This window comes from Herpailurus yagouaroundi, unplaced genomic scaffold (assembly GCF_014898765.1).
Source record: "Herpailurus yagouaroundi ecotype Mexico unplaced genomic scaffold, PumYag 210, whole genome shotgun sequence".
Classification (NCBI taxonomy): Eukaryota; Metazoa; Chordata; class Mammalia; order Carnivora; family Felidae; genus Herpailurus; species Herpailurus yagouaroundi.
Window position 1 is genome coordinate 17,260,720 of NW_024412441.1, and position 25,910 is coordinate 17,286,629.

A 25,910-nucleotide genomic window follows, 5' to 3' on the forward strand; every position below is an offset into this window, starting at 1 on the left:
TACAGGTGGGAGGGCTGCAACCATGGTGGTATAAGGTTGGCTGGAAGAAGGCTGATTAAAGATCCCATTTCCTAGGGGCCCCTAGGTAGCTCAGTCGGTTGGGTGTCTGATTTCGGCTCAGGTCATGATCTCACGGTCTGTGGGTCTGCAGTTTCAAGCCCTACGTTGGGCTCTGGGCTGACAGTTTGAAGTCTGGAATCTGCTTCGGATTCCGTGTCTCCCTCTCGGTCTGCCTCTCCCCAGCTTGTGCATGCTCACTCTCTCTCTCGATAATAAATAAGTTAAAAAAAAAAAAAAAAGATGCTATTTCCCACATTTGGGTTCCAAATGGCATTTTGGCCCCTGGGGTGAGCTACACTATTCAGTGTGAATTTGGAGAAGGGCCTTCTCTTCTTTCTCCTAATGTCCCCTGTGAGACGAGCAAATGGCATCTATGACTTGAGTCTGGGGACTTCCGTGCAGGGGGAGGGAAGGCAGGGCTGGGCTGATGGTTCATAGCCACTCATCCTCCAGCGTTTCCTGGGCTCCCACCAGTAAACAGACACTAAGCTAGAGGAAGATGATATGACTCTGACCTTGAGACCCTCTAGGCCAAGCCTGGGAGCGGTTGATCTGCAAGTGGATCAAATGCAGCCCAACCCAGTGTAATCCAAGGTTTTGGAGGTAGCAAGTCATAGCCAGGAGCAGTCAGAAGAGCTAACTGCCTGGTGTCAATGAGGTAATGCATGTGAGCTGAATCCCGGAGGATAAAGAAAGGAGCAATGGGAATGGCATCCCTGGCACAGGGCACAGTACTGTGAAGAGCTGGCATACAAGGGAGGATGAAGTCATTGAGGCAAGAAAGGAGGTGGCCTGGGAACAGAATTAGGGACAGGCATGAAGGTAGGCTGAGCCACTAAGCACACCACATTCAGAATGTGATCCAAAAGACAGGGACCAACCATCCACAGAGGGGTCCACATCAGCAAAGTCCTGTGGCAGCAGGATCAAAAACAGCCCCTGGCAGGAGCACGTCAGTTGAGGTTACAAAGCAAGTAGCAATAACTGTCAGGCTCCCTGTCTGTGAGAGTGCCTATTGAAACAATATGCTGTTTTAGAATTCATGGGGGTGAATGATTCCTGCTTCTTGCAACCACTGATTCTGACTAAAACATGCGTTAGAAAGGACCATAAAAAGGTAATGAACATGTTTCTGCATTATAATTTGCTATGACCCCATTCCTATACTCCTGAAATTTAAGATGGCTATCATTTAAATAATTTAATCTTCATCTCTCACTTCATTTGACTCACCCAAGTCAGCGAGACCAAAGTTGGAAGGGAAAGAATGCACCCTGTCTCTACACAGGATGGTAGCAAGATGGGCCCACGTGCACTAGGACACTTCATGTAGACTACCAGAACCATGGCTTCTACCCATACAGGGTTCCAATGCTAAGTGGAGGGACCTGGAATTCAAGAACAGGAAGGAAGTTCCTCATGGGTACAAGTTCACAAATAACCTGGAGGTTGGAATTCATTCATTCATTCATTCCTGTCTTTATTTACTTATGGGAGGGGATAGAGGGATAGAATGTTCAGAGATTTCACACTCTCAGGACCCTACCTACTGATTCTGACCCAGCCAAGAGCCCCACCACAGCCGCAGCAATCACTTCAGGCCTGATGGGAAGTTAACAGGAAAGGGCCACAGGAAGGCAAAGCCATCATCTCGCCTCCTGGGCTAATGTCCATTTCTGCGTCCCATCTCAGAACCCCAGAACAGTGCAGAGAACAGTGGTGGCAGACTGCATGGATTCTAGTCCTACTTCTGCCACTTCCTGCTGTGACTTCTCTGTGCCTATTTCCTCACATGTAAAAAGGCAATTACGGTACCCATGGTACAGTACAAAGTATGGTATTCATGGCACCAGGCATCCATGAGATGATCTCTGGCATTACCACACTATCTTGGCTTTTATTTTCTGTGCCACTTCACTGAGAGGTCATCAGAATAAATATGAGAAGTCAACTGAAAACAAGTTGAAGAAATCCAAAGTTGCTTTTATTTTTGTTTTTACTAATATAAGAATGAACCGTGACAGTGCCTCAATTCTATAACCCACCCAGCCCAAGATGATTCTAGTGGTGGGGCCAAGAACAGGTAGAAGATCTCCATCAGTGACCTCTTCTTAAAGCACAAGGACATCTTCCATCGGGCATCAACATGCACCTGTCATGTTGAATGTCAAGAATTGAACTAAAGCCTTCTTGATCCGTCTACATTCTCAGCCAGTAGTATTGCCTTCTGAGGTTAAGGACTCTAGGTCTGATACGTGGTAGATGGAGGAAAGCTTCTTTTCACATTTCGAGAAGAGTGGGTACAGAAGTGTGAAGAACATGACTCCCTTACTTCAACCACCTCCCCCTTTAGTCTGTAACTCCAAGGTGAAATGTTCTTACAACTCCCCTTTCCAGGTTTGGCTTTCTTCAAGGTGTACAACCAAAGCCTCAGGAAGTCATCCATGGGAAGCATACGAGGGTTTACACAGATGCAGGACAATACATTAGTTTTTCCTTTGGTCCCAGCACACACGAGATGCTGGGCGAGCATCTTTCAGGAGCAACCCCTCCAGCATTGTCTAGGCTGTACTTCTAAGTCATGAATGGATTGTTCAGCACCCTCTGCCTGTCCTAAATGATTCCTAAAAGTTTCCGGTAGTCTCACAGTCTTACTGCCCTTGGTTCCTACTTGCGTGTTATCCTGCCTTTAAAGTTACCAAACCCCTGACCCATGGATGCCTCTTTCAGATTTCATTATCTTCCTCAAACTTACTTAAATAAATTTCCAAAAGCAGTTACCTACCAACTAATGCAAGAATGAAGCCTAATATTATGCAAATCACTGCTGAGACCAGCTCTGCAGGAGGTCAGGGAGGGAGGCCTGGTTGTTCAAGAGGCTCTCTGCACGCCTATCACACATGCCTCCTCCTTGCCCACAGCACTCCATTTTGCTTTGTCTCAGACTCCTACACACTGTGTACTCCCTCCTGGCTGCCAGTCAGACTGGCAGGTGAGGCTGCTGGACTAAATACAGGGGACCTGGTTTGGATATATGCTGCACTATGGGTCAGGACCCTGGACCAAGGCAATGGCATGCTGTGCCCCCTCCTGCCTACTGATACTGAACAGAGTCGGAGTCACATCTGGGTTGCTCTATTTATTGACACCTTGGCTAGAAATTTTCTAGAGTACAGAAGGTCGAGAGCCTGATCTGGAGGACAGGTATGATGCCAAATCTAAAACTACCTTGGCATACAAGTATTGTGAGGACATAAGGAGGGGCTCAGAACTCCGTCTTCAGTGATCATTCTCCAGGACTCAGGCTAGTACCAAGAGCCTCACACAGTAGAGTCAATGCCAATAACCTTCCCACTACTAAGCAAGAAGACAAGAAGTGGCATAGAATGGAAACAGAAACACTAGAGTACTGCCTTCATTATCTTGATGCTTAAGCTTCCTGGGAAGCCAGGCCAAGATGTTAACTTAGCCAGTTATCCCTATTTCACTTCCAAGCACTGGAGATAGAAATTTCAGGGATTGGGGGTTCTTCCCTGTGACTTGGCAAATTCTTCTTCTCATCTCCATGTCGAATCAACAGTTCCTTAGGTACTAGGTGCAAAACCTCAAGGCCCTATCATTTTCTCCACAGGACTTACTGGCATATCCTTCAAGCCACTTCATTTGTTCCATTCCTCTTTTTCAGTCTTTCTGGACCTGCAGGTTTTCTGCACACAGGAACTGCCCAAAGCATGATGAAAACAAGAAAGGGGCCAGCTTTCACCTAGTGGCCAACTGCCGCCCCCGCCATCTATAGTGGCCAAAGGGACTGAAAGATGACAGCCCAGTCCTCTTTGATCTATCATGGGTTTGAATTTAGGAGTTCCCAAGTCTCAGCAGGCTAACTCAGTATCTGATGTGGTTCGTAAGACAGAGATGTGCTCACCCATGGCTGTTCAGTGAAAGTAACAGTGATGTCCAAAACCAGCCCTCTGGTACGGCACAAGTGTTGGTGGGCCAGGATGACCCCTGTCCTCAGCAAAGGGCTCTCAATCCTAACTCCTGAATGGCCCCAGACCATGTGGCTGTCTCCTCCCAACTTGGCATGGGGGTAGCACAGACTTCCAAAAGGAACTCCTTTATTAAATGCAGTGAGCAGTCCAACACTGCTACTTGGGTCAAGTCACAGCGAATGCTGGAGAAGTGCCTCTGATCCATGCATGGCCAAATCTGCTCAGGAACCTGGGGATTCCGGGAATGAGACCCATAGATGACAGAGGACGATGTTCCCTCTGCTGGCGCCGTATCACCTAGCCTAATGGTTTCATAAGACCCAGAGGCCCATTCTGAAGACAGTTGGCAGGGAGGCAAAAATGGCAGTCTTAAGAAGTCTTCAGACAAGTGGACAGCTCAGCAGGACAGCATGTGTGCACCCAGGGCTCACTGTGCAGCAGCCATCACCAGCTTGGTGAAGGAAGGTATATCACACGGCATCTTCAGGGTCCTGGAGGTAGGCGCTATGGCAGGAGAGGGAGGGATCAAGAGTCAAAACTTTGCCAGGTTAACACACCCAGACCCTGAGAATTTATTTCAAAGAAGTCATTCTCAATGGGGAAAAGTTGGATGTACAAGAGTATGTGTTCTAGCAGCCAAGTGGTTACCAGAATGTGGACTCTGCAGTTAAGAGACCCACCTTACTTTGTAGGGCAAGTGATGAATGCTAAATCTCCTCTTCCTCATCTGTAAGACACAAGGACAGTCTCTACTCCCCAGGGATGTTACGAGATTAAACCAGACAATCTGCATAAAGCACCTTGAGTATAATAGGTGTTCAACTACAAAGGTTTGCTCTTATTGTTATGCATAAGGGCAGAAAGAGAATGCAGGGAAAAGGAAAGGGCAAACTGTTAAGGGTGATAGAGATAAGGAAGTTTTCCATGACTGTTCTGACAATATCAGTTTTTTAGGTCTTATCCATTTTCAGTTGGTATGGAGGATGCCACAATTTGTTGAGCCCTGTAGCTTAGGAAGAAAAAAGCAAAGTAGAAACAGTTAACTTTTTTTCACCAGGGTTTTTCTCACTTTTCTAGATTTCACTTTTGGAAAATTCTTAAGAGGTTTATAAGAATGCAGAAAAAAGGGGAAAATGGGAGGGCACAGGAGAGAGGAAACAAAGAAGGGTTTGACAATCAAAACTTAAAAGAATCTGCCTACATTTGCTCACCCTGCCCAAAGGCAGGGCTGTGCACAGAGGATTACTCTGTCCTGATTAGAGGGTCTGCTCTCCCAGGGCCTACTGAGAGAGTTGCAGGGATGCCCCCTGGCTGGGCAGACCACCATGTAGCTAGAGAGGAGAAAGACCTTGTAATCACAGGCAAGGAGTCCATTCTCAGGACTCTGAGGCAAGGCACAACACAGTCTCTGTCCCTCCTCTTCCCCTGACAGCTTTTCAGCTGTAAACAGTATATAAAAGTATGAGTGCTTGGGTGGCTCAGACAGTTAAGTGTCCAACTTTGGCTCAGGTCATTATTTCATGGTTCGTGAGATTGAGCCCCTCATCGGGCTGTCTGCTGTCGGGAGCCTGCTTGAGATCTTCTGACCCCCTTTCTGCCCCCCCCACCCCGGTTCGTTTCTCTCTCTCTCTCTCTCTCTCTCTCTCCCCCCCCTCTCCCTCCCTCCCCCCAACTAACCTAAAAAAATTAAAAAAAAAAGAGGACATAAGAGTCCAGTTCCATAAAAGAAACACAATAAATATTCATCGGTGCCAGAAATAAAACAGATAATTGTTTGCAAAGACCTTAGAAAAGTCTAGCCAGTGTTTATAATCTTTTTCTTTTTCAGCCTATCCATAAATATCATATTATGTAACTCAAAATTAAAAAAGGATTATATTTGGGGCACCTGGGTGGCTCAGTCGGTTAAGTGTCCGACTTCGGCTCAGGTCATGATCTCACGGTCCTTGAGTTTGAGCCCTGCGTCAGGCTCTGTGCTGACAGCTCAGAGCCTGCAGCCTGTTTCAGATTCTGTGTCTCCCTCTCTCTCTGACCCTCCCCCATTCATGCTCTGTGTATCTCCGTCTCAAAAATAAATAAACGTTGGGGCTCCTGGGTGGCTCAGTCGGTTAAGCGTCTGACTTCAGCTCAGGTCAAGATCTCGCGGTCCGTGAGTTCGAGCCCCGCGTTGGGCTCTGGGCTGATGGCTCAGAGCCTGGAGCCTGCTTCCGATTCTGTGTCTCCCTCTCTCTCTGCCCCTCCCCCATTCATGCTCTGTCTCTCTCTGTCTCAAAAATAAATAAAACGTTAAAAATAAATAAATAAATAAATAAATAAACGTTAAAAAAGGATTCTTTTTTCAAATGTAAACACCATTATCACATATTAAAGGGTTAATAATTCCTTAATATCAACAATTACCCAGTGTTCAAATTTCCAATTGTCTCATAAACATCATAAATGGGTGATTTCTCAACCTTTTAAAATTCAATTTCCCAGTCTGAGGAGATTCTGAGACAGCCCCTATTAATCAATCCTACCACAATAATCACTAATTTAGGCCTACTAGACCACATGAGAACACCAAAACCCAGAGAAGTTAGGTGATTTGCCCAGGATCACACAGCTGGCTAAAGACAGAGCACCTGACCCACAGCCCACTGTTTTCCCTGATACCACATGGTCTGGCAGTGTGAACACTGAGGTAATCATTAGAAGTTTTCAAGTCAGCAAGTCTTAATCTAATAATGTGCCCTTTCTCTGTAAGAAGAGAACCACTAGAACCCTCCTAGTAATTATACACTCATTTTTCTGAGATAAAAACTAAGCTCTCAAGTTAATGCTATCAGGTAGAAGTCAGATCTTGATCTTTATTTTGTGCTTCTATTTAGACATGGAAAACGATTCTCAATGAGCTCTATGTAGCCTCTTCTTACCACTAACTAGCTCCCCCAGGCTGCAGCAAGCTGAAGAGGACCACTAAGAGAGAAAGAGGTATCACATAGTGGGGATATGCATTCTAGTTGGGCATCAATATGATTATCAACAAAGGTTAAGACTGCCTGATAATAGACCCAAATGGTTTTATAGATAATTTGCATCACACTATCAAGGAACTCATAATTTCTGTGCAATATAAATGTTTTTAGAATAGGAGAAGGGTGCCTGGGTGGCTCAGCTGGTTAAGCATCTGACTTCAGCTCAAGTCATTATCTCATGGTTCATGGGTTTGAGCCCCACATCCAGTTCTATGCAGACAGCTCAGAGCCTGGAGCCTACTTTGGATTCTGTGTCTCCTCTCTCTCTGCCGTCCCCTGCTTGTGCTCCGTCTCTCTCAAAAATAAACATTAAAAAAAATTAAAAAAAAAAAAACAATAGGAGAAAAACATGCTTCCATCTCATTCTATAAGGATAGATTTACCCCTTCATACAACTGGACAAGGAAAGCACACACACAAAAGCAGGAATAGATGGGAAGAAAACTATAGGCCTATCTCACTAATAAACACAGAGGCCAAAATCCTAAGTAAAATAAAAGCAAATCAACAGAATGGACATGCTTTTCCTCTGAAACACTTGGCTTCTTTATTTTATTTTATTTTATTTTATTTTTTTTGTTCTCTTTTGATAGGGTCTCGTTTCCTACATGTGCACAATACAAATAAACTGGGACATGTGCAAAAAAATAATGGGACGTACTGAACAAGCTACTGAATGTAGAATTTAGGTAATCTGACATTAGGAAATCTATTAAAGTAATTCATCATTTTAACTAACTCAGAGGAAATGTGTATGCTCATTCATCTCATGTGATTCCAAAATGGCAATGAACAAAATTCAAAACCCATTATTTATCAAGAAAAAGGAAAAGAGTAACAGTAGCAAATTATAAACATTCTGGACACTTCATTAACTGGAAGACCTGCATTATTAAACAATTTCATAAAGCTAGTGTGAGAACAGATGGGTCACAGGTACAAAAAGGCCCAGGTGCATGTAGTAATCGAGAATGTGAGAGCAGCAGGTTTCAAATGGATAGAGAGAAAGGATAATGGATTCTTCAATAAAGTTAGATCCTTACCTTAGCATAGAAAAATAAATTCCAAATGGACTGAAAAACTAAAGGTAAACAAACAAATGCATTATAAGAAAACACAAAAACAGAGTTTCAGTATAGGATAATGGAAAGTTCTAGACCTGAATTGTGGTGATGGTTGCACAGCAATGTAAATATACTAATGCCACTGAACAGCAAGCCTAAAGCCTAAAATAGGGCAAAATGATAAACTGTACATATGTATTTTACAATTAAAAAAATAAAATATAAAAAAAACACAGATTATATTCTTGCAATGGGAAGAGCTTTCTTAAGACACAAAACCTTGGAGCTATAAAGGGAAAGATTTGAAGATTTTGCTACGTAAAAAAAAACCTTTCTTAATGTTTATTTTTGAGAGAGACAGAGCATGAGTCAATGGGGCAGGTTCACAGGGAGAGAGAGAGAGGGAGACAGAGGTTCTGAAGTGGGCTCTGTGCTGACAGCAGCAACACTGATGTGGGGCTTGAACTCACAAACCATGAGATCATGACCTGAGCTAAAGTCAGACGCTCAACCCACTGAGCCAAGCAGGTAGCCTCGCTATGTAAAAATTTTTAATGTATCATAAAAGATCCCAAAACAAATATCAAAAAACAAGCACTTAATACTTCAACAGAAAGAAAAAAAAAAAGCAGTTGACTGAAGTATATACAACTTGTATAACAGACAAAGGACTGGAGTGACTAGATGGATCCAGTGTCCGACTTCAGCTCAGGTCAGGATCTCGGGGTTTGTGGGTTTGAGCCCCGTGTTGGGCTCTGCGTCTTACAGCTCAGGGCCTGGAGCCTGCTTTGGATTCTATGTCTCCCTCTCTCTCTGCCCCTCCCCTGCTCAAGCTCTGTCTCTCTCTCTCTCAATAATAAATATTTTAAAAAAATTTTTAAAGAAAGGAAACATCTGAATGTATAAAGCTGCTATAAATCAAAGTAGAGACAGAACATGATGAGTATTTCATAAAAGACATACAACCTCATCAGTAATCAGAAAAATACACATTTAAACAATTTCACTTCAGGACTTGAAGCTGTATTACAAAGCTGTAATCAAGACAGTATGGTACTGGCATAAAAACAGACACTCAGATCAATGGAACAGAACAGAGAACCCAGAAATGGACACACAAACATATGGCCAACTAATCCTTGACAAATCAGGAAAGAATATCCAGTGGACAAAGTCTCTTCAGCAAGTGGTGCTGGGAAAACTGGAGAGCAACATGCAGAAGAGTGAACCTGGACCACTTTCTTACACCATACACAAAAATAAATTCCAAATGGATGAAAGACCTAAATGTAAGACAGGAAGCCATCAAGATCCTTGAGGAGAAAACAGGCAAAAATCTCTTTGATCTTGGCCGCAGCAACTTCTTACTCAACACATCTCCAGAGGCAAAGGAAACAAAAGCAAAAATGAACTATTGGGACCTCATCAAAATAAAAAGCTTCTGCACAGCGAAGGAAACAATCAGCAAAACTAAAAGGCAACTGATAGAATGGGAGAAGATATTTGCAAACAACATCTCAGATAGAGTTAGTATCCAAAATCTACAAAGAACTTATCAAACTCAACACCCAAAAACAAATAATCCAGTGCAAAAATAGGCAAAAGAGATGAAAAGACACCTCTCCAAAGAAGACATCCAGATGGCCAACCGACACATGAAAAAATACTCAACATCACTCATCATCAGGGAAATACAAATCAAAACCACAATGAGATACCACCTCACACCTGTCAGAATGGCTAACATTAACAACTCAGGCAACAACAGATATTGGCAAGGATGCAGAGAAAGAGGAACCCTTTTGCACTGCTGGTGGGAATGCAAACTGGTGCAGCCACTCTGGAAAACAGTATGCAGGTTCCTCAAAAAATTAAAAATAGAACTACCCTACAACCCAGCAATTGCACTACTAGGTATTTATCCAAGGGATACAGGTATGCTGTTTCGAAGGGACGTAGACACCCCAATGTTTATAGCAGCACTATCAACAAAGCCAAAGTATGGGAAGAGCCCAAATGTCCATCAATAGATGAATGGATAAAGATGTGGTGTGTGTGTATGTGTGTGCGTGTATATACATATATGTACACACATATATACATGTATATATATACACATATACATACGTGTATATACATATATATGTATACATATATACACATACACATATATACATGTATATACACACATACACATATGCAATGGAGTATTACTCAGCAATCAAAAATAATGAAATCTTGCCATTTGCAACTATGTGGATGGCACTAGAGGGTATCATGCTAAGGGAAATTAGAGAAAGACAAGTATCATACGACTTCACTCATATGAGAACTTTAAGACACAGAACAGATGAACACAAGGGAAGGGAAGCAAAAAATATAAAAACAGGGAGGGGGACGAAACATAAGAGACTCTTAAATATGGAGAACAAATAGAGGGTTATTGGAGGGGTTGTGGGAGGGGGGTTGGGCTAAATGAGTAAGGGGCATTAAGAAATCTGCTCCTGAAATCGTTGTTGCACTATATGCTTACTAACTTGCATGTAAATTTTTAAAAAATAATACTAAAAGAAAAAGAAAAAAATTAAAAAAAAACCATTTCACTTCACTCATCAAATTAATAAATTAAATTGAAAATACTGATTTCCATAACTGATAAAGGCATAGGAAAATAGGTATTCTCATCATTGTGGTTTGAACTGTAACCAGCAGAACCTCTGAAAGACAATTAGCCAGCAGCTAGCCAGGTGTCAGATGCACGATTCTCCACTATTGATCTCTAGACTGTAGAAAGCTCCCAGAGGCACACAAAACTCAGGAGCGAGCATGTTCACTGAACCATTATTTTCTGTATCAAAAACAAAACAGCCCAACTCTCTAACAGGAGGTGGTGAAATACACTTTCGTACACCCACCTAGTGAAACATGAGGTAGCAACTGACAAGAAGTAGATAAGTCTCTATGTAACCCACAGGGAAGCATGTCACAACATGTGTTGTAAACAAAGGCCAGTTACAAAATAGTCCATATTCTGTGATCCCATTTTTGTCAAAAAAGTAAAATAAGATAATATACTTTGTATAGCAAGAAAAATCTAGGAGAATGCATACCAAGCTGTTAGTGGGTTATCATCTCTGAGAGTGGTATCATGGGAAATTTTCACTTTCTTTTTTTTTATTTTTTTATTTTTTTAAAGTTTTTTTTTTTTCAACGTTTATTTATTTTTGGGACAGAGAGAGACAGAGCATGAACAGGAGAGGGTCAGAGAGAGAGGGAGACTCAGAATCGGAAACAGGCTCCAGGCTCTGAGCCATCAGCCCAGAGCCTGACGCGGGGCTCAAACTCACGGACCGCGAGATCGTGACCTGGCTGAAGTCGGACGCTTAACCGACTGCGCCACCCAGGCGCCCCGGAAATTTTCACTTTCTAAATTACTTCTGTAATTATTTCTGTAATGTTTGAATTATTTAAAATAAGCACATTTCTGTAATTGAAAAAATAAGGAATTAAAAAAAAAGAAATAAAAACACCTCCACTTTTCTGCCAAAAAGGCGGGGGGGGGGGGGCCGTAACTATGATCCCAATGAATGCCAGGTAACAATCTCTGTGCAGTATTTTCCTCTAAAAAGGAGGCAGAAGATCATCTGGAACAGCTGGAAGCTGTCAAGTGCCAATAGGGGCCCGCCCCCCACTTCCTGGGCAGGGCTGGTGTAGTGGGAATGACGGGAACAGGGCCTGGCTTTCTGTCATGGCAGCCTGCATAGCACCCTCGCTCCCACGAGGGAAGGCCAAAGCTGAAAGGGTCAGTGCACACTTGAAGGAAATCACACTCAACACTGGACTCCAGCTATTTTTTTTCTTTTGCCTCTGATCTCTGGGTAGCTCTCAGATCATGACTTAAGATTAGAAACATTTTACGTGACAAGGTTACAATAGAAATCCGATCAGCTACAAGGAACTGCTGGTGACTTGTGGGTAAGAGCTATAGAAATCTAGTGTGTCCTAAAAAGATGGAATGAATGCCAAGAGCTGGAACAGCACAATGTTGGAAAACTGGTGAAAGAAAGGGTGTTAATCAACTAACTCGCCTCTATCACAACCTGTGAATGATGAAACCAAGAATGGGAAGAGAAAAGGAATGGAGAGGGAAAGCAAACAAAACTTACTTACTGAGCAGTGCTACACACCTGAACATAGTTCCATGTTTAATCCCAAAATAATCCAGGGGTGCCATGGAAGAGGAGACTCAAAGAAGTCCACAACTTGCTCAATATTACAAAGCTAGAAACCCCTAGGTCTGGATTTGACCATGGTCTGCCTACAAGTCCAGTGCACTGGCAGCTACTCTGGTAAGCCAGTCAGTCGGCTCCAAACTTCCCAATACCAGAGCCTGCGTCCTCAGTCTTTCCAGGCAGACTCACCTGTGAGCTGGAGGGCAGCGCCTGGGAGTTGGGCTCCTCTGACGGGGCTGCTCCTGAGCCCATGGGGCTCAGTGTAGTGATTCGGCTGGGCTGGCCACGCAGTGTCAGAGTAATGGTGGTAGGGACCTTCAAGCCTGACAGAGATGGGGGGGGGGGAGGTTGGCTTTGGTCATAGCCTCCATTTTCTTCTCCTGGAGAGTTTCTTCACATCACACACCACCCCCTCGGCCTCCCACCTCAGTTTCCCCAGCTGGGTCATCTACGCTCTATCAGTCAGTCTGAAAGGCAACAGGAAACAGCTGTGTTCTTTCGACCTCTCTGGGGGCTGGCCTCACACAGCTGAATCCTTGGGGGTCAATGCCAGGACCCTGGTGAGTTGGGTTCAACAACATGGCTTGCCCATGTGAGATGGGAAGATCCTGGGGAAAGATCCCATATCTAAGAGTCCCCACGGCTGTCATGAGAGACTCACCTGATGCTTGGTTAGAGATCTGAGCCAGGCCAGGGAGGCTGCTTGCCAACTTAGCGAGGCCCCCATTGGTCAGCAGCTGGTGGATGGCTGTGGGCTTCCCACCAGGAGTGGCACCCAAGGAGGAGAGTGTGGTGGCCACAGGAATGGTACGTACAATGGTGCTGGTGCCCGTGGTGATGGCACCCAGGCTCTGCATGGGGGTGGGCAACTTCACACTGGTGGCCTGTGGGACACACAAGCCCAGGTGATCAGAAGCTATTGCCCAACAGCAATGGTCGAGTATGGAGGGCCCATAGCATTAAAGGCTACCATCCATTGAGCACCTACTACATGCAAGGTACTCTTCCAGGCATTTTCCATATACTAGCTTACTTAATCCTCAAAACAACCCTTTGAGAGAGATACTATTATCCTAATTTTACAGACAAGGAAACGAAGACACAGAGAGATCAAAAAACTTGCCCAAGATCACACAGTAAGTGATGGAGCCTTAACCTCTGGTAGTTCCCAGGGTGAAGTCAGAAGGCTGTCTTGACCCAGATTCCAGACCCAGTTTCCCTGTCAAAACCAACTAAACTGAGAATGCCTCCTCCCCACACCTGCCCAACCCAGCAGAAGGCAGATGTGCACCTGTGGGGCTGGCCCTGGGGAAGGATTTGCTGGGAGGCCAGAGGTCTTGCTGCTGATATCCTGCAAGCTGAAGCTGAGACCTTGAAGGAGGCTGCTGGCTGATGTAGCCCCTAGGAGAGGATATAACAGATGTCAGTATAGGCTCAAGCCCTTATCCCAAGAGCAGCCACACCCATCCATCTTCAACAACCAACTAAAATACCAATGCTCTTTCCCTGGGACATTTCCAGGGCTCTCAGAAAGATGCCAGGAAGAACTCCCCAGGCATGCACACTGCATGCCCACATGAGGAAAGCTACTATTCTAGACATACTCCCTTGGATTTGCTCTGCATATCCCAACCTGCTCTAAACTACCTGTCCAACATCTTGGACAATTTTAGGAAAACCAGAGAGTTGGAATCCCACTTCAGAAATCTAAATTCCATCCCTTCCAGGGAAGGGGACAGCTTCTTAAGCCAAAAGAATTCCAAATACCTGATTTACACTTCACTACACACAGCCCAGTGGCCACAAAGCAAAGAGGGAGGTCCTCTTGAAGGAGGACACCTGCACAGCCTTGGCCCTGCTGGACTCAGGCAACCAGCCTTCCCATGTAGGGTGGGGTGGTGAAAGTGAGGAGACCAGCAAGAGGCAGAAAGGTGCCTCATCTTGCTAATGCTAGTACAGCACAATCTCCAATTTTCTGCAATCAGATGTGTTTAAGAACACCACAGTGAACACAATACATACATTTCCCACCAGCTATTTCTCCTCCTTATAGTACAAAAGACACTACCTGCAAACTGGGCTCTTTACTCACTGTAGATATTAAGACCAAGAACTCTCCCACTTTAAAGCTAATTCTAATTCACATCAAGCCTCTATGAAAGCCTGCAACCCAGAAGAGAATCCTCCAGATTCAGCTGCTTTCCCTAGGACCACCCTCCAGCAGCAGCTGAAAGGAGATTTTGCTGGGAGGCGGGAAATGCTGGGCTACCAGATACCTGGGAGGGAGCTGCCAGCAGAGGTGGCCACTAGGCGGCTCTGGAGTGTATGCAAGGCACTGGGTGCAGTGCTGCTGGAGACTGAGGAGGCTGGGCTGGCTGAGACTCCCCCTTCAGAAGCATTTGACCTGGAGACGAAGACAGGAGCTCCGTTATTCACAGGTTGGAGGGCAGCAGACCCCAGCAACACAGGGAGGGTCGTAGGGCCCAGCAAGGCTTTCTAGACACTAGAACCTATAGTTTTCTTTGTTCCACTTTCTGAATCTGGTCTCTAATCCTTCTGAAAGTCAGGCCTAAAATAAAGATTTCAAACCTTAAAGCAAGAGCTATGGGAAGCTTTGCAAATTTTCAGTAAAAAAGAATTGAACTGATCCCCTCCCCGCCCCACGGCACTGCCCCCCACCCCCCACCCCCACCAAAAGGGCAAAGATCCCACTGAGAAAAAAGTCATATTCCCAAAACTGACAGAACCCAGACTATCATCTTTCCAAAGCACTAAATGGACCAGAGAAAAGGTAAAAAGAAAGGTTCAGAGCCAGAAAAGCTAAGAAACAGACTCACTTGGTAGTGGTGAGAAGCCCTGTGAGCTCCTTGGGCCCTGCTGAAGCCTGCCCCAACGTCATGGTGATGGGCTTCCCTCCCGAAACTGCAAAACAGAAAACCCCAAGGCCACTGGTCAGTCAGTCCTGCTTGGCCCCTTTCAGGGTTTCACAGCCCAGGCTAAATCCAAAATACTATGAACAAAGACTGGAAGAAGAAAAATGACGAATAAGTAGAACAGTAGAATAGGGAGAGCTGGAGGTATTTTTTCTTCCATTTTCTAAACTTTTTGTAATATTTTATTATATTTTTTCCTAAAGATTTTAAGATTTTAAGATCTCTATACCTTCCATGTGGGGCTCAAACTCAGGACCCTGAGATCAAGAGTTGCATGCTCCTCTGAACCAGCCAGGTGCCAGAATATTTTATCTTTAATTGAAACTGATAGAGAACAAAATATAATGATGCTCCAGATGCTCCCCCTGATCCTCATTCTGCCTTCCTGATTATTCTAGTTCAGATCAGGTCACTGCCCACTTTTGCCCCCCATGCTACCTTGTGTCTTCTCTGCTCCAGGCACATCTTACACTGAAGTACAGGCTGAGATGTCCAGCAAGTAGCCACCAAGGCAGCAATGATGCGTGCTCTGAGAGAGCTCGGTTTTTATTTAGACAAGCGAAGAGACACTCACCTTCTGGAGCTCCTCCTTGGGAAGGAGTACAAGGCCCTCCAGCTGTGTCCCCTTGGGAGATAAGGGACACCTTAATCTTCGGTCGCTTGGAGGTCTTGCTGCCAGGAAGAGGACTGGAAGGATGGTGGCGCTTCAGCTGGACCCTAAGATCCTCTTTCTCTGCCTCCTCCGTTTGTTCTGATGAAATGGGAACTAAGAGATGGAGCTGAGGTGAGGTCTTCCACAATCCAAAAAAGCCCGAGAGACACTGACAGACAGTAGCAGCAAGGGCATGACTGTGTGTCACATACAAAGTCACACTTCAAAGGCAATTGCCAATGATTCAGTCCCACCTCACTCAGCTCCCATCTGTGGTAGACACCATCTTGTCCTCTCAGGGAATGGTTCCATGCCCAACCCTTACCCTGTTCTGGAGTAGGCTCTGAGGGAGGAAGGGAGCTCTGAGTTGGTAGAAACAAAAAGGAAACGAGAAGACACCCTGATCTTGCCTAGCGAAGGCCAACCAAAAAAGAGAGGACTCACTATAGTGGATATAAGCAGTGCTTCCTGGACTCAAACAATGTGATAATTTTCCTCTTTCAAGCCCAACCTCACATCATACAGCTGAGGGACAGTAAACATTCCACAAAGCAGCAGCAGAGAAGCACACTACCCAGTCCTCTCAAAAAAAGAGACTTTCACAAGGCTCTCGGAGTCCTACTCTGTCCTAAGCACCCAAGGTTGAAGATTTGCTTGCCAAATGAAGGCAACAAGAAGGATCATTGCCAGGAATTAAGGGTGGCTTTGAGTGGCTACTAGGCAAGGGAGCATCTCAGCCAAGACAACTTTATAGCTCCTGCCCAAAAGTAACAGGGCAATGGTGTCCATGTCACAACTAGTCCCCAGGTCATTTGCACCAGTACAGAGAAAGGCCAACTGTTTGCACATGAGCTTCTCCCTCCACTGAATCAAACAGACTCATCCTGCACATGGCCAAGCCTCCTGGACTCTGAAGTTATCCTTCAGGTATCCTCAGAGATCCCCTTCTTTTTTTTAAATTTATTTTTATTTTGAGTAGGCTTCCCACCCAGCATGGAGCCCAATGTAGGGCTTAAACTCATGACCCTGAGATCAAGACCTGAGCTGAGATCAAGAGTCACACACTTAACCAACTGAGCCACCCAGGCACCTCAGAGATCCCCTTCTTTTTAAAACCAGAAACCCACTCCAGTCCCTCTTCTTAGCATAGGTAATCAGGGGAAGGGTGGGGAGGAAAGCAGTAGTATATGAGGATGGGGGGCAGGGATGGGGCTCCTGGCCTGGGCCACAGAGAGCTACGCCGGACCACAGGGCAATACCAGCTGGCAGGACCAGTTAGGGGACAAATGCAGTGACTAAAATCAGAATAGGAAGGAGAGTAAAAGGGAGAAGAGCTACAGGTTTTATGCTTATTATAAGTGGCTGATGTGCTTGTAGCAGCCAGGATGGAAGCAGGAAACCAGAGACAGGGAGAAAAACACACAAGGAAACTCAGGTTCACAGGCAACGGGCCACAGGCACACATAGGAGAAGCACAGCCAAGAACCACAAGAGACAAAAAAAAAGAAAAATCATGAGAGGCCAACAGAAAGTACAGAGAAAAAGCAGACTATGGAGTAAGCAAAAGAAGTCAGCAAGAAAAGAACTGAAGACAAAAAGGCAGAAAAAGAAAAGTAGGAAACAAGAGACAAATGAGAAACAGAATGGGGAAGGAACTGAGGGAAAAGTGGACAGAAGCAGAGAACAGAGCGTGAAAAGGTGAAAGGAAAAGCAATACTCACCAAAAAGACAGGAGGAGGTGCCGGGAGGAAGAGCTTTCCTCACCAGCATATTTTGTTTCAGAAAAGCAGCAAACTGTGCTGGAATGAATCAGAAAGAATTACAGAATCACAGCCAGCCAGAGAAAAGAGAAAAGGAGAGGGAGTAAGAAAAAGATATGAAAATGTTCTAGAAAATGGTCATCATGGGCCCCTTCCAGAGTGACTGCATGGGTTCGAAACCTAACTCCCATGGTGATTCCATGGAATCACCTATAACTGAAAATAATAAATGTACCTGCTTCATTTGCCATTGCCACGATTCAACGAGCAATAGCAAGTCAAGTGCCAAGAAGACAGCATGGCACATAGTCAGGGCTCCATAAAAGTTAGCTATAATCATTCCCTCTTGCCTCTGAGCTCTGTCAAAGTCAGGGCGCTAGGGCTGCTGCTCTGCACCATATTCTGGGTCCTGTTTCGAACCCAGGTCACCAATCACCCTTCAAGAACTCCTTAGATTCTCAACTAATTATCCCCTCCATAAGCAGAGCCAACCACTGGTTCTCTCTTCATCAAAAGCCTATGGAAACACCACCCACCCAGAACTTGGCTCTGGCCACCACTTAAGAAGATCCAGGTCACAGACCATCTACGTGCACACTAGAAGCTTGGCCGTTTTTCCTTTTTTTTTTTTTTTTTTTGCCTTCACAGATCCCCTCACACACTTGTGCTCCTTGTTAGCACCACTCTTAAGGGCACCTTCTTAAGATGCCTGGGTTTAAGTCCTTTGGCTCTACTAAAAAGAAACACAGGGGAAGTGAGCAGATCAGCCTGCTGTCATCTCTACATCTCTCTACTGGACAGCCAGCTCTGGTGCTGCCACTTTCCAGGCACGTGAGACCTCAGATGATACATGCTCCTGGATACATACACACACAATGACCAAGGGGCCTTACCTCAGGGCTGCCCAACAGGATCAAAATGGGGGCATGGGGAGAGCCACTGTTTCTTTTCCACCTACCTGCAAAACTCTCCCTTTTCTGTAGCTTTAGTAGCACTCATTGTTCTCCAAACTCTGATCTCAACCATACAAACATTTCCCAGTCTACTCTAAAACCTATCTGCAGAGAGACTGATAAACTTCACTGAAAGTCTCAATATGGGAGGCTGAACCTTCAAGGTGGAAACAAAGAAAGGGCATGATGCCAGGTGAGTTGCCCTGGAATCTGATGAATAAAGCTAATCACCCTGTCCACATGATCTGAAGAGTGTCCTGACTGCAGGAGTGGCTGGGCAGTGCCTAAAACAGAAGAAGTAGCTTCCCCAACTGGGAGTCAGAAAAAATTTTTAGGCAAATACACATGGAGTAAGCTCATAAAGCCTAACTCCCCAGAACACCAATGCAAAGCTATAATTAGTGGAACTATACAACCCCACTAATGCACAGACCTTTTGTGATGTCTTACTCTTGAAAACAATCCTCAGTATTCATTTCAACCTAATTTTGTTTGAACAGAAATGTGGGAAACGGTGCCTCTCACATGCCCCAGAAGTTACAGATGTCAATACTTTCCAAATGCCATATGATGTCACTGCAGAAGATAACCTGAGAGGCCACTGGGCCAGGAGGAGCCAATACCTTGGGCTTGTTTGTGGGTCAGCACAGCTTCTGTCCGCTGCACATGTCTCTTCAGGAGCTGAGAGCTCCCGATTTGACTGGACTTCTGGGCAGAGGTCACTGTGGTCACTTTGGTCTTGGGACTGGAAGTGGGGCTGCTGGACACACTGGAAAGATCCTGAGTAGGGTGAGAAGAGTAAGAGCTGAGCCAGTGCTGTTTGGATTTAACCATTAATTATCAAGTCCCCTGGAATTCCCTGGTCAGGAATTCTTCTCATAGCAACTCTAAGGCCTACAGCACTGGCAAAGTAGACAACCATCCCTAGGAACCAAATCCACAGTCTTCCTTCCCCAGCAAAAGCACTCCCTCCCTGCCTACATTACCTCTGAGCCTGAGGGTGAGGCAGGAAGCTTGGCAGCTGGTGAGGCAGGCCGACTGCCCCGCTCAGGGACCTCAAAGGCCAGATCTCTGCGGGCTGCATCCCGAGGCTTCTTCTTCTTCTCAGCATCCTGATCCCGAGGCTCGGAGCCCATGTGCCCTTCAGTGCGAGTGAGCACTCCAGTCAGAAAGTCCACGATCTCATCCTAGTATGAAGAGGGGCCCAGGCTGCTGAGTCCTTCAGTCTAGGGAATAGGAACCTCCCCAACAGGGTTAACTCAATTCAATCAACCCTGCCTTTGGCGTCAGGTGTGCCTTCAGTCCTTCTCCAGGCACACAGAGCCAGGCACAAATCCAAGCCTCAGTCAAAGACCAGCAGGAGCCTATGCCCCAAGGCCTCTGTGGGGTGGTGTTCTGGGATGGTTGTGCTCCCTCACTCCTCCAATAAACTCTTTCTCCCCTGATGCTCTGTATGCATCTTAGACTGTCACTCTCATTTCCCCTTTCCTTTGTTTATGATTTAGTTCTACCAGAGGCCCCAGTGGATACTCCTTCAGAGCCAAAGAGGCTGCTGCCAACAAGATCAAGCCTAAAGGTTATAGAAAGGCAAGCCTAGCTGAGAAAAACACATAAAGCAACTGTGTACCTGAATGCATCTGTCCACCATGCTCTGAGTCAGTCCCTCTGATTTCTTCTTGGTTTTGCTTATTCTAAGAGACAGAGACAGAGAGGAGAAAATGGCATCACATGGAAGCGAGAATGGGTTTCTCTTCTGTGTTGGTTATTTTCTAGGCTCAGGAAGGAGGACTACGTTAGCCCTCACGCAGTTATCACAACCTCTCTGAACCTGTTTCCATGTCTGCAAAACGGGGAATCATAACACCTCACTCATGGAATAGTGAGGATTACAAAAATAACACATATAAAAAAACAAATGACATATGGAAATTGACTAGGACTGTATACTCCAGAAGTCCTATACCTTTGGCTTCACAGATAAACTCTATCTGACTTCTAAGACCTTATCTAGAAGTCTCCCAACGGAGGCCCAAACCCTGAGATCACTGGTTGCTGTTGAAATGAGATTAGTAGAAGAGGAAAGGTGGTCCCAGGTTAGTTCTAAAGGGGTAAGAGAAAATGGCCACAGATGGCTGCATTCTCCTCTTTGAAAGCTAGCCTGAAAACCCCTGGCTTCTGACTGGGGGCCTCACCAAAGAGAAAAACAGAGCCCCCAATGACAGGGTAGAGAACAACATTCTGAGTCTCCAAATTCTGAGACCCTAATTTACTGGCTGTTGGCCTCTAACCTAGGGTAGCACCCTCATCTTACAGATAAGGATCGCTGAGTCCCAAAAGTTAAGCAGTTTACCCAAGCTTCTTAGCAAAGCAGCCAAAACTAAATTAAGGTCTCCCAATCCTCAGGCTGATGCTCATGGCATCATGCAAATATGTCTCATAAGCAGCCTCCCGACACAACTCCATGAAGGTATCCCCACCTCTCATGTTCCCTCCCTGCCACTCAACACACACAATATACCTTTCTACAGATAAGAACGTCTGAATGACCAACAAAGACAATCAATTTACATGAGAACACTACCTTGAGAACCAAAGCATTTGCTTCTAGGCCCAAAAGAAGCTGCCAAATGACAAAGACCAGGACTTCTCCAAAACATCTCTGGGTAAGAAACTGACAAGACAGATGGGGGCAGATACTTGCTTTAAGCTACTAGCTAAAAAACACAAATGAAATTAATCTCGGGGCGCCTGGGTAGCTCAGTCAGTTAAGCATCTGACTTTGGCTCAGGTCATGATCTCGTGGTGACTTCGAGCCCTATGCTGGCCTCTATGCTAACAGCTCAGAGCCTAGAGCCTATTTTGTATTCTGTGTCTCCCTCTCTCTCTGCCCATCCCCCAACTCATGTTGTCCCTCTCTCTCAAAATTATAAACATTAAAGAAAGTTTTTAAGAAATTAAATCTCTAAAATTGAGCATTAAAAAAAGGAAGCCCAATAAATGACACAATCTCTTTTTCAGTACATTTCATGAAAACACAATTAAAGTCCCTACAGGCAGCCAGTCTTATAAGGAACCAGTGGCCATCTCAATGACCAAAGGTGCCCCTTCCAAACTCTGGCTGTTTTTACTCCAAAATACATAAAATGATGCTTAATACAAATAAAATCTAAGTTCACATACATCCTTAGTAAGGAAAGAAAATATAAAAAATGCCTACCCCAGTGAAAGCACAGTGACCAAGACTGCCTTCACAAGGTCTCAAAGTATCTCCTTCCCATAGGGTAACTACTAATCACAAAGGGAAATATAGTAACTTTACAGTGGAGAAACCTGGAAGATGCCACCTTAACCACACAATCAAGGTTAACACCATCTATGATAAGACACATCAACTTCATGTATCCCCAGAGAAGATGTGCTGAGGGCTTATCACCTCTCGCATTCCTACCAAAAATGCATATGCTCTACCTAATCACAAAAATGTTAAAAACCTACATTGAGGGGCAGCCTAAAAAAAACTGGCCACAAGTCTTTAAGATGTCAAGGTCATGAAAGACTAAGGAATAGTATCAAATTCATGGAGACTGAGGAAACAAGGCAACTAAAAACAACATGTGATCCTGGAGTGGATACCGCACAGAAAAAGGACACCAGTGAAACAATGGACAATATCAGCACCTACAGATTATAGTGTCATACAATGTTAATTTTCTCATTTTGATAATTATACTTTGGGTATGTAAGACATCAACATGTGGAAATCTGAGTTAAGGGTATGTAAGAATTTTTTGTACTATTTTTGCAACTCTTTATAAATCTGAATTAGTTCATGTAAAACAGTTCCCATTTTCACGGAAGCAGATTTAGTCTATAGTTACATCATCACTTCACAGGCATCTCTCCAACACTGTAACATGGCTCTCTCACAGCTCTGGGAGAACCTACGCACCTGAGATTATCGTCAGCTCCCCCAACTACCACCAAGCTGTTCTCAGCTCGAATCTTCTCCCGGAAATCCTCCATGGCTTCAGGATGACACTGCAAGGAATTCTGCCCAATGACAAAGAGGACTGGAGTCTTCATATCCAAGAGGGGATCATCCACATCCTAAAACATGTATAAATTTTACTATCAGCCAATTAATATTCACTGTGCACTGACCTGGCAAGTCCACTGAGGGGAGTCAGCCTGGCAACTACAGTCACTAACCAGTTTGGGCGAGGTATGCACCCCCTTACCCTTACTAGCCAATGACCCAGCAATCAGCTACACCCCATGCTTACCCCTCTGGGACCATCCACAGTAAGTAAAGGAAACCCAAGGCAGACAACTGCAGTGACGTACTCCATCACTGACACCTGGAAATAATACAAAAGTTTGTCTCAAGGTCAACTTCACTGTAGCTACATCCAGAGCTACCACCCAGAGTCCGGAGGTGGTCCAGACCTACCAGCTATTCCCATCTCCTCCCCACCAGTCCTAATCCTCACGGGTACCAGCCATAGTGGCAGCAGTAAGAGCACAGGGCACAAGATACACTGTACCACCTGGAGAACTGAAGCCCTGAGAGGATCCCAGTAGAGGGCTGAACCACAGGATAGGAAGTTCAGTGCTTCCAATACTACCAATTCTCTATACTAATGTCTTATTCACTTTTTCCTCCACTAATAGCAAATGCAATCAGGAGAACACAAATATTGCTCTTCTTCCTTACATGAAGAAAATCTCTCCTTTTTGAATTTAATAGTTAGCTCCCAGGCACTTGCAGTCGCTGACTAAATTCTGCCATTCCCAGGACCAGGGAGTTTAGGGAGATAGCCCTCTTTTTCTGGTGGCCCTGGATGTCATACTTAACCAGACGACATGAAGCAGCACAGACTTCGCTTATTTGATCCACTTGAAAACTGGGGCTTTGGACAGGTCAGGGACACTTACACAAGCTAATGTACATAAAATAATAAAGAAAAGGTTCCCTGATGTCTTAGAAAGGCATAGAATATGAACACAACATCAAATTCCAAAGCTATTAAAATTTATGCCTGTTACAATTATCATTTTTTTGGTGGGTTTTTTTTGTTTTTTTTTTTTAGGTGAGAGAATAGTATTTACATTTGGGGGTGGGGGAAGAATATTTTTTTTCAGAAATACATGCTGAAATATATATAAATGAAATGACATTTGGGATTTTCTTCAAAATAATCGGAGGAAAGAGAAAGTGGGCAGGAGTAAGATGAAAGGAGCCTGATCATAAGTTAATCACTGGTAATGCTGGGTGAGGGGCTCACAGGGTTTATTATAGGACTATTCTCCTTTTAAGTTTCTGCTTAAAATTTTCACAATAAAGTTAAAAAATCGTCTTCTACACTTTAAAATGCATTTATGTAGGCAGATCATCTAGCACAGTGCCTGGAACATAAAAAAGAACTCAGTGGTAGCAATCAGCAGTACTAGGATCTATCATAGGACAACCTCCAAATGAGATGGGAATTACTTACGTGACAGGCCACCAATGCTCCTGTATTCCAGCCAATCAAGATAATGGGTTTGTGGGGGAAATGGCTGTGAATCTTTGCGGGAAGAGAAAGCAGACAGTAAGACAGGAGGCTATAGCTGGGTGCAGAACAACCCCAGAACGCTGGGTGTGCCCCAGTGAACTGAGGGCATTCTCACCTCCAGCACTTTGCTTCTCACTGCCCCAATCATATGCTCAAGACACTGCAGAACTCCTACTCCACTACCATTGTTCAGCAGATGGGTGGCTACGGGGATGACCTACAGGAAAGAAAGTGGCAGCCATACCAGCAGAAGTTAGTTTCAAATCTTCTCTCAATTCTGCCTAACCTACCCTAAATCTCTTCAACCTTGGATAAGCACCATTCAAATTAAAAACCAAAAGAGAGTGGAGGGGATGCTCAACATTTAAGTCCATCCATTTTGATCCCCTCCTGCATTCTGTCTGCTTAGTCCTCCAAGCCTCTATGTCCACCCAGGAGACAGTTCCGCTTGTTCCCACACATACCTTGCCTAAGCAGGATAGCTGAGATTGCCAGAAGCGGTGGCGGCGTGAGGTGGGGAACACGGAGCTAGAAGGCCCAGAGGACGCAATGAGAATGAGAGGAGAGCCAGGGAGTTTGCTCTAAGAAGAAAGAACCCCAACAGAGAACCAGTGAGGAAGAGGTGCTGCTCCACAAAGTCCCAAGTATCCCAATACCTTTCTTATCCCAACCAATGCTAATTTCCTTATGAAACTATGCTAAGCAGTATACACAACCAGTTATTAATGGGAAAAGTTAAACAAGTCATTTATTACCCTCTTGCTAAGATTCTGAGACTGGATTCTAAAAACTTCATGGGCCAAAGTTAAGTTTTGAGCTGCTCTAACTTACTGGTTTGTTATGAGAAAGCACCCCCACAGCAGGATCCCAGGGCCTCTTCAACAGGAGGGACAAGGCCTCAGCTCCTGCAGCCCCAGTCTTCGTGTTAGATGACACAAGCATCCGGTCAATCAAAGTAGGGATCTAAAAGCAAAAGCAAAGATGCTTCCAGTGTGAAGCAAGAGACCTGTCCACCAACAGTAATAGGGTGGGAGGACAGAACCCCATTATGAGCCACAGACAGACTTCAACTAAGCCTCTCAAACTTTACTCAGGGACAAAAGTACAAATAAGTGGATAGTTGAAAAGTATGTCTCCCATCACTGAAGGTAAATGGATACAATCCTCTGGAAAGGACCCCAGTGATATGCATCAAGAGACTTAAATTCATTCCTATCCCTTTCCCAAAGGATTCTACTTCTGAGAACCTTTCCCAACAAAATATATCAAAACCACAAACACACACATATAGGGTTCGCGGGGTGGGGAGGGGGGGGGGCGGGGAATGCAAAAGATAAATTCTCTCTCAATAATAATCAAAAAGATGAAACAACCTAAATATAAGAGTGGTTAAGCAAATTATCCATATAACTAGATATTAAGGGTTAATTTAAGATATTTAAAAGAATTTGTAGTAACACAGGAACACAACTTTACTAAAATATTAAAAATAAAATAGAGAAAAAGTGCTGTTAGAAAATATGACAAAATATTAATAGTGATATTTATTAGTATCTTCCCTTTTTAGATTGCTATATTTTCTAAATTTCTTCAATGAACATATTGATTTTATAAAATTTTTTTTTTTAAATCTGCATTTTCATCTAGAATACTGCCTTCAAACTTTGGCATATTAAGGAAATCTGTTATTGT

The 25,910-nt window shown here is 44.6% G+C and overlaps 1 protein-coding gene across 10 annotated transcripts in view; it reads right to left on the minus strand.

Annotated features, from left to right (window-relative positions):
- Window positions 1–2,022: 2,022 nt before the first annotated feature.
- The window catches only part of KANSL3 (KAT8 regulatory NSL complex subunit 3), a 43,602-nt gene continuing 19,714 nt past the window's right edge, over window positions 2,023–25,910 (minus strand). For 8 of the 10 annotated variants that reach the window (XM_040453922.1, XM_040453923.1, XM_040453929.1 and 5 more), the window contains 18 exons: window positions 25,050–25,181; window positions 24,683–24,799; window positions 24,334–24,435; window positions 24,159–24,230; window positions 22,947–23,021; window positions 22,613–22,770; window positions 20,291–20,354; window positions 19,650–19,850; window positions 19,287–19,443; window positions 17,672–17,749; window positions 15,873–16,064; window positions 15,203–15,287; window positions 14,642–14,769; window positions 13,657–13,766; window positions 13,027–13,249; window positions 12,555–12,688; window positions 4,733–4,779; window positions 2,023–4,556 (listed from right to left, as the gene is read on the minus strand). In XM_040453922.1, the coding sequence (XP_040309856.1) occupies window positions 4,523–4,556; window positions 4,733–4,779; window positions 12,555–12,688; window positions 13,027–13,249; window positions 13,657–13,766; window positions 14,642–14,769; window positions 15,203–15,287; window positions 15,873–16,064; window positions 17,672–17,749; window positions 19,287–19,443; window positions 19,650–19,850; window positions 20,291–20,354; window positions 22,613–22,770; window positions 22,947–23,021; window positions 24,159–24,230; window positions 24,334–24,435; window positions 24,683–24,799; window positions 25,050–25,181 (2,109 nt within the window). In that variant the 3' untranslated portion in view covers window positions 2,023–4,522. The remainder of the gene's footprint in view (window positions 4,557–4,732; window positions 4,780–12,554; window positions 12,689–13,026; window positions 13,250–13,656; window positions 13,767–14,641; window positions 14,770–15,202; window positions 15,288–15,872; window positions 16,065–17,671; window positions 17,750–19,286; window positions 19,444–19,649; window positions 19,851–20,290; window positions 20,355–22,612; window positions 22,771–22,946; window positions 23,022–24,158; window positions 24,231–24,333; window positions 24,436–24,682; window positions 24,800–25,049; window positions 25,182–25,910) is intronic. The other 2 variants (XM_040453925.1, XM_040453924.1) reach the window with 2 other exon arrangements.